Source organism: Xiphophorus couchianus, chromosome 17, assembly GCF_001444195.1.
Source record: "Xiphophorus couchianus chromosome 17, X_couchianus-1.0, whole genome shotgun sequence".
Classification (NCBI taxonomy): Eukaryota; Metazoa; Chordata; class Actinopteri; order Cyprinodontiformes; family Poeciliidae; genus Xiphophorus; species Xiphophorus couchianus.
Genome location: NC_040244.1, coordinates 2,801,712 through 2,809,565, shown reverse-complemented (window position 1 = coordinate 2,809,565; position 7,854 = coordinate 2,801,712). Strand labels below are relative to the sequence as shown.

At 36.3% G+C, this 7,854-nt stretch overlaps 1 protein-coding gene and 1 long non-coding RNA gene across 3 annotated transcripts in view; both read right to left on the bottom strand.

Moving 5' to 3' along the window:
- Positions 1-853: 853 nt before the first annotated feature.
- On the bottom strand, positions 854-2,729 carry LOC114160621 (uncharacterized). The gene is made up of 3 exons (XR_003598808.1): positions 2,561-2,729; positions 2,124-2,201; positions 854-1,221 (listed from the first exon to the last, which is right to left on the bottom strand). It is a non-coding gene; the product is annotated as an uncharacterized LOC114160621 (long non-coding RNA).
- Positions 2,730-5,915: 3,186 nt separating this feature from the next.
- The window catches only part of LOC114160612 (leucine-rich repeat-containing G-protein coupled receptor 5A), a 43,416-nt gene continuing 41,477 nt past the window's right edge, over positions 5,916-7,854 (bottom strand). For both annotated transcript variants that reach the window (XM_028043270.1, XM_028043271.1), the window contains one exon: positions 5,916-7,344. In XM_028043270.1, coding sequence (XP_027899071.1) covers positions 6,650-7,344 — 695 coding nt within the window. In that variant the 3' untranslated portion in view covers positions 5,916-6,649. The remainder of the gene's footprint in view (positions 7,345-7,854) is intronic.

The following is a 7,854-nucleotide window of genomic DNA, read 5'->3' as shown; positions in this document are numbered from 1 at the left end:
AAAATTAAACATCCTGGAATCCAACATTGTTGTCTAAAGAAAGAATCCCCACATCTTTCACTCAAGTCAATGCATTCACTCATCTACACATGATGAAGAGACGACTTGCTGAAGTACAAATAAATCAACAGAATGGGAAGGATTTTTTTTTACATAAATTCAAATATGGCATTTTATAACTACAGATGGACTAATTTAATGGGTTTCGGTGAAAGGAGAAAAAACAATCTTTTACTTGGCTTACTGAAAAACGTTTGGAGGACAGTGTGTCATTTAAATTGAATTCTACTGTAATTCCATGTTTGCCCACTAGATGGCGATGTAACATAATCTTTAATTTTTGGATCTTTTAACCTAAAACAGGTGATCCATCTGGAAAAAACGAGTAAAAAAATATAAAACAATTAAGTGAAATAATACACTTCAATTTACCCAATTAAATAAATAATTATGGATATGTAATAAACCCCAAAACAGTTTAATAAATCAAAATCTAAGATCAATTTTGGTTCAATTGCGTTGCAATGAGTGCACCTCATCAGCAGCTACGTGAGTCAGACTCTGTGGTTTGTTGTGAATAATTGTGCGATTGTTTTAGAAATAACCCAGAATGACTCACATCAGTTGAGTTTGAACGACTGGAACATAAAATTAGCAGCTTAACACTAAAAATCCACCCAAACTTTCAAAGAGATGTAAGAAGAAAAAAAACTTGAGGCTGGTGGTGGACAGGTGGAGAGAGAACCAAAGAAGACGTAAATAATCCAAGAGAGATAAAAAATTAAAGACAAAGAATAAGTAGAAATTGAGCTCAATTCAAACATACTTTATTTAATCAAATGTTGTTGATCTCCAGTAGCAGTCAGTCTTGCAACGGCTCTTGAGGTCTCTAATTGAAGACTGTTGCTGTTTGTTGCTAACAGCTTAATTTAACATGTCCTGAATTCACCCTGAGTTGTTGGCAAGCACTGCTAATCCAGCTCATTTGCTTCCTCTTTAAATCTGTCTGGTTGAATGTTTAGTCAGTCAGGCAGAAAGATGTTGGAGTAGGGGATACGACCCGTGCCCATTATGATTGATAGGAGCGGTGGTTTGAACTTCTTCCTTCTCTTTCTGCTGACAAAAATCCTTGAAGCTTCGCTTTCAACTCATCTGGCAGAACTGGAAATAGTAAGTCTAGGGGTGTCACATCGACCCCTCGAGATCAAATTAATCAAAAACCTTAAAGAACATTTAATATTTGGTAAGTTTTCAAACATTAAACTTCTCAGTGTTAAAAAAAAATCCACTTTTAGGTTTTATTTAGTGATTCATCCACATCAGTCAGTGAGTCTGACTGACAAGCTGCTGTGACTCATTCTAGCTAGATAAAGGTTTATGTTAAGTCAGTTACTTATTCAGCAGCAATCATGGAGTCACTGTTCCACATCAGTACATCCTGAAATGTGTCTAAAAACTCAAAAAGGTAGAGGATGACTGAGCCAATTTTATACTTCACCAGGGGTGATCAGAAAGATTTAGTCATCAGTTGTTCTAAAAAAGTCCGATAAGGAGATGTGACTAAAATAGGGGGAACTTTGACGCAGCTTGAAACGTCAAGGCTGCGATTATCAACGTGTTACAAGTGATTTACTGCAGAACATCAACCAGCAGCTCCCAGGCATTCAGACAAGTCTCCACAGACGTTAGAATAACTGTTTGGTCAGCAGTAATGTCCATCCACCAGCCTGTATTCGGTCTCCATGGTAACCATCTATTTAAATGGCTGATGAGTGATTGTTGCTTCCATGTTTTGTTTGCCATTAGGGGAATCCAGTCGTGTTTGGACAGCGTAGCATTGGAGCATCATTAAAAATGTATTTATTTCATTTCTTCTAATAGTGAAACTCGTATTATATCAATTAAGTACAAAGAATGAGATATTTTAAGAATTTACTTTAAGGGTCAGCCGATATGAAAGTTTGGAATCATAGCAATATCTAGTATTAATACTGCTGTTATGGCTAATAACCATAACAGCAGTGGTTACAGCAATAATATTAACAATGTCAATATTGTTAATATTGATATTGTATTGTTTAATATTAATATTGTATTAACCAATATTATAAATATTGTCCTACCTTTTCAACATCATGAAATAATGACCACAAGGCTGACATTGCATCTCTGCTTCAGGCCTTGTTCACATAGCCGGATATCTGGGAAAACGATACATTTTTATGCGTTTTAAACACGAAACCTCAGTTTAACATCACTAAAAACGATTATCTCTAAAAACTCCGAACAAAGCGGAAAGTTTAGAAAACGCACTATTACTTCTTTTTACAATATATTGAAGTAATGCTATTACTCAAGTACAGTTTTTGGCTAATCTAGTTATGGTAGAGGTAGCTGCATTAGCTTAGCAATTTAGCTAACCTAATAGCTAAGCAGCTAACCAAATTACTTAGTCAAAGCACGTATTTTCTCTGAACAGAACATATTTCTGGTCATATTAAAAAATAATATTAATGCGTCAATAAAACTGTAGCATAACCTAGCTAAAATGCTAACTCACCGAAACGGTTTTCTTCGACACGATGAGCCCTGAGTTACATTGGAGAGCTTATTTCTTCCCTCAAAACAAATATTTTGACTTTTTATTTAGGACATTATACCAATTTGTTCCTAATATGTCTCTCACATAGAAGTCTGCAGGAGCCGGACAACATATTTTTGCCATTAGCTGTGAACTCTGACGTTAATACGTCACACTACGGACGTATGAGGCATTCAGGGAGGCCCCGAATTTAGAGTGAAAAAGGATTAGGCGAAGTTTGTAAAGAAACCAAATTGGTTTACATTAAATGTAAACTTGTTTGCTAATGCTAATAAGGATAATAACAGACTCAACTATACATTTTGCAGATTTATTTACGTCACAAACTGTAACTTCAAGCTAAACATTACAAACTACACTCCAACAAACACTCAAAGTACTTTACAAAGATTTACAAGAGGACAAGGAGAACATTTGAAGGGAAGAACCATTTTACATTTGCAGGAAACATTTAATTTGGTTATATTTTAAGTGCTGATTACAGAAAAAGTGCAGCAGCAAACTTTTAACAGCACACATTCATAGTCATGCTTTGTGATTATTCATTTTTTTATATATTCATTTGATTGTTGCTGTGGTGACACATTAAAAAAGGGCGGAGCATAAGCTTAAACCCCGCCCTCTTATTTCATACTGGTTTGTTTTAATTTATACAAGTGAAAGCGTTAGATATTGAAAGTACAACACTGAAGACGTGTTTTTACCAGAAACATACAGAAAAACATATGAAGACAAATTCTTTTACCAAAGTTATTGAATTTTGTTGTTACAATTAGACCAACTGTGGGGCAATTTTTGAGGGAGGCGGAAACCGTGATCTAAAATAATTTCTATCTACTTGTGTATTTAGATTGTCTGTGAAATTCAAAATAAAATTGGATGATATCAAAGAAAAACCTGCCCATATAACATTTAGGGTGAAATACACAGAAAAAGCTGAGATATAAACTAAATGAACACGATAACGAAGGAAAACTGAGAGGAAATCCAACGTAAATACAAAGATATGAATACTATAACCTGTTCAAACCCTGTAATTTATGCAATGTGTCAATAACAATATTTCAAATAGTCGTATTGCAATCGGAAGGTCATGAGTTCAATTCCCGGTCCCTCTGGTCACGTTTCTGTAATTAATCAACTATTATCTTGTGGTTACAAATAAATGGAGATTTTGTGTGTTTTTTCCAGTTATAACCACTGATATTTGATGCAGACTAATCATAATGTTACTGAATTTATCCACGCAAGTTTGTTTCAAATGAAACAACTTGTTTGTATTTTCTGATTCCCACCTGAAAAATACAGCAAAAAGGTTATGAAAATGTGATTCACCCCAAATAATAAAAAGAACTTTACTTACCAAAATACCAGCCAGTAAGTGTGGAAATTTGTTCATACTGGGAAAACTGCTGTTTGACAGTGAATTTATCTCTTTTTAATATATATTTTAACAGCTCTACTGTTTGAAGTGTACTTTTAAAAATCCACTTTTAATTGATTAATACTTTGTCAAAATTAATTTTTAAATGCCCAATTGTACAGAAAATTCCCACAGCTGTATTATTTTAATACTACTTACATAATCAAGGTAAAAGATTAAAACAAATCTTGTTTTGCAACATTTTATTCTTCAGTTAAATGAAAAGTGTGGAGAAGTCTGAATTTCAGATAAAAAAACCCAAACTTTTCATGAAATATTTGCATTAAATTTACTCAAACTAGCAGCAAATTATTTTTTTTCATCCATTTTCATCATATTTTCAGACTATGTCCTTAAATCGCCACAACTTTGGAGCACTTTACTGAAAATAAGAAATGATTTTTGTAAGTTTAATGTTTTATTTGATTATAAATAAAGCAAAATTATGGTTATAAATCAAAATTTCTATGTTAACTAAAGCAGGTTTCACTTAAACTTCTCAACAGCTGTTTTTTTGATGCTGGATTAAAAATATATTGAAATACATAAAGTAGCTTTGATTTAAAAGCCAAAAAAGTTGATTTATTCAAAAGCAGATGACTCTAAAATTTCCATTAAATCACCACAAGAAGCAAAGATTAAAATTTTTCCTCTAAAAAATATATAACGTCGGACCATTTAAAAAAAAAATAAATAAAGGAAGTAGAAAATGTTTCTCCTGCCCAAAGATTTAGCAGGAGAGGTGAGAAAATCTGAAGGTATTTTAGGTCACATTTATGTGAAACAGTGTTCACAATCACCACTTCACACGACAAACATGAAAAAGACAAGCGTTAAAAAACAACTGTAATATACTTACAACAAAAACCTTGAAAACACAGATTTCTCACAGTCTACGTAAATGAAGATTGTCACAGTAGCGCCTATTTACAACACAAAAACAGATTATTTTTATACTTGTGACCTGAAAATGAGGCCAGAATGAGCTTAAAGATATAAACATTTCAGACTGAATGGACGGATGATTCTGCAGCTGGTTTTCTCCCCCAGGTTGACGAAATTCTCACGCAGGCTGCAGTTTTCACACTCGCTCGCAGAAACACGAGACGTTAGCGGCAACATTTGGTGGCGCGTTGCTGCAAAACCATGTTTTAAAAATGAAACCCTTCGTGATGTCTGCGACCCTCCTCTGAAACAAACGGTCTGGTCAAAACAGGAAAAAAATAGAAAAATAAGTTCAGGCTTCTCTTCTTCAGCTGCTGCTACATTTGCTGGACTTGTAGGTTTAATCTCACCTGACAACGGCTGGAAAAGCAGAGCAAAAATTCATGAAATCTGGTCCCTTAAAGTCATTTCTGGACGCATTTTATGGGATTACCACATAAAAACACACACAAAAAAAAAAACCGACAATAAAACCTGAAAAATGTGCTTATATTCTCAGAAATCACGTCAATCAACTACTGAGACTCACTTTCACATATTTTTCTCACATTTAAATGCTTCAGATTCTCAGGATTTCATTTATCGGGAGAAGAATCACGCAAACCAACAGTGTTAGTGATGATATGCAATAAATGGAGAAAATACTATGCCGTGTTAGGGCCATTATGGGAAAAACATTTATGCCAAAAAATAAAAAAAATGAAAAAGTTGAAATTTTGTGATAAAAAAAAAAAACTAAAATTTTTAGATTAACGTCAGAAATTTTCTACAAAAAACAGAAAATTCTGAGTTTGAAAAGTTGAACATCTGTACGAAAAAAACAAATTTTGAGATGAATTTTTTTTTTTTAAATCTTGAAAAAAACTTGGAGTTTTCTGAGTTTCAAACGTTGAAAATTTCTGACTTTTCAAATTCAGAAACTTTCCAGAATTTGTATATATTTTTACTTTTGAAACTCAAAAAGAGAATCTCGAGTTTCAAAAGCAAAAAATATATACAAATTCATTAATAACCGTCATCATAGAAATCTGTCTCACTAAAACATGCAGGATTGTCCACCAAAGACTGAAGTTCCCTTACTTTGATGCCCTGAAACCTTAAGGATAATCCAAATAAGCTGCTGCTGGCCACGCCCCCAACTCACTGTTTACACTCACACATCAAAATAGCTGCAAACAGATGCACAACTATACAACCGTACATCTTTAAAAAGCAGAAGTGGAGCCTCTTGCACAAACAAACAAAAATGCAGCAAATAGTTTCTGGATGGTAACTCAACAACAAAACTCTAGTCTTTTCCAGCAGCCATTGTACAGCGCATAAGCGGAACCCTAGGTGACCAGGTTGGAGCTCTGCCTGGGTTGCTAGGCAACAGGCTAGTTGCTAGGTAACGGCATAGTGCCCGTAGAATGTGAGTTAATATTAGGGAGGTTTTTGAAATGGCTCATTTTCCACACACCAAAAACATTAACTTATTGTTTTTTTAAGTGCTTTACCTGCTTTTAGAAGCAGTTCAAACCCAAATCGAAGTGTAAATGTGAATTTTGATCAACAGCTCCCCGTTAAAATGAGGCAGATTTTGAAGGTTCTGTTAGAATGAAGCAGAACCTTTGGGATCGATATTCAAGCTTTTGTCAGGTGAGACCAACAAACGCTACACGTGTGAGTTTCCTGTCCGTTTAGCGACGTTGGGCGGCCGACAGCGACGGTTGCGTCTTGCTACTCTGCTCCTCCTCTTCCTTCACACCTTCCACAACCACCAGCGCTTGAGTCGAGTCACACGACTGCTTCTCCGCGTCCTCGTCGTACTTTGAATCCAGCGGCCGTCCTCCGGTCACGCCCCTTCTCTGTAACTTTGTCGCCACTGCGCCCCTGCAGGCGTGAGCCGCCAGCGCCGCCAGCTCTCCCCTGGCAAGCGGGTTGAAGAGGAGATAGAGAAGCGGGTTTACGCAAGCCGGAAGCGGCGTCACGAGCAGCAGGACTCCCTTCGCCGCCTCCGGCCCGGCGGCGGGGAGCCGCAGGAGGGAGGAGAAGGAGAGGAAGGCGACGGGGAGGTAGAGCAGGCAGTTGGAGAAGAGCAGCCAGGCGACGTGACGAGTCAACGGCGCGTCGTCATCGGAGTTTGGCGGAGCTTTTCTGGCGCGGCAGTAGAGGCGAGTGTAGGAGAGCGTCATGACGAGGAAACAGAGCGAGTCGAAGAGCACCAAGGAGACCGCGAAGGCCAGGGTGGAGGAAGAGGAGGATGACGAAGGCAGCGGCAAACAGAAGGAGGAGCTGCTGTGACCGGCCATCAGCGGAGGCAGAGTGATGACGAAGCCGAGCAGGAAGCAGAGGAAGATCGACAAACGGATGAAGAGCGTCGACGAAGAACGACCTGCGGGAACAAGAGTTAAAACATGGCTGAGTTTTAAAATATGTTTCTGTATTTTTAGAAATAAAATGTCAAATAATTCAATCCTCATAATTCAATGCACTCGAAACATGATGCTACATATCTTTTATGCTTTGTATTCTAGTTTGTGTTTGATCACTGTAAAGCACTACACATTAGTTCTGCTAATGCTAACGCTAATATTACAGCGTTTTGCGATTAATCTTAAGTTTCAAAGGTCAAACATTTTCAGCTTTTTCAAGAATTTTTTTTTTTACATTAATCTCAAAATTTTTGTTTTTTCTTGCAAAATTTTGACTTTTCAAACAGAAATTTTCAAGTTTTTTCTCAAAGTTTTCCAAGATTAATCTAAAAAATTACTCATTTTTTTAAATCTGCAATGGCCCTTATTCGTAGTTTTACATTAAAATGTGTTACATCACTCTTACCTGCACATTTTTCACTGACGGTGTCAGATTTGAAGTTATGGAGTTTCGCTAACTTTGTTTTTGA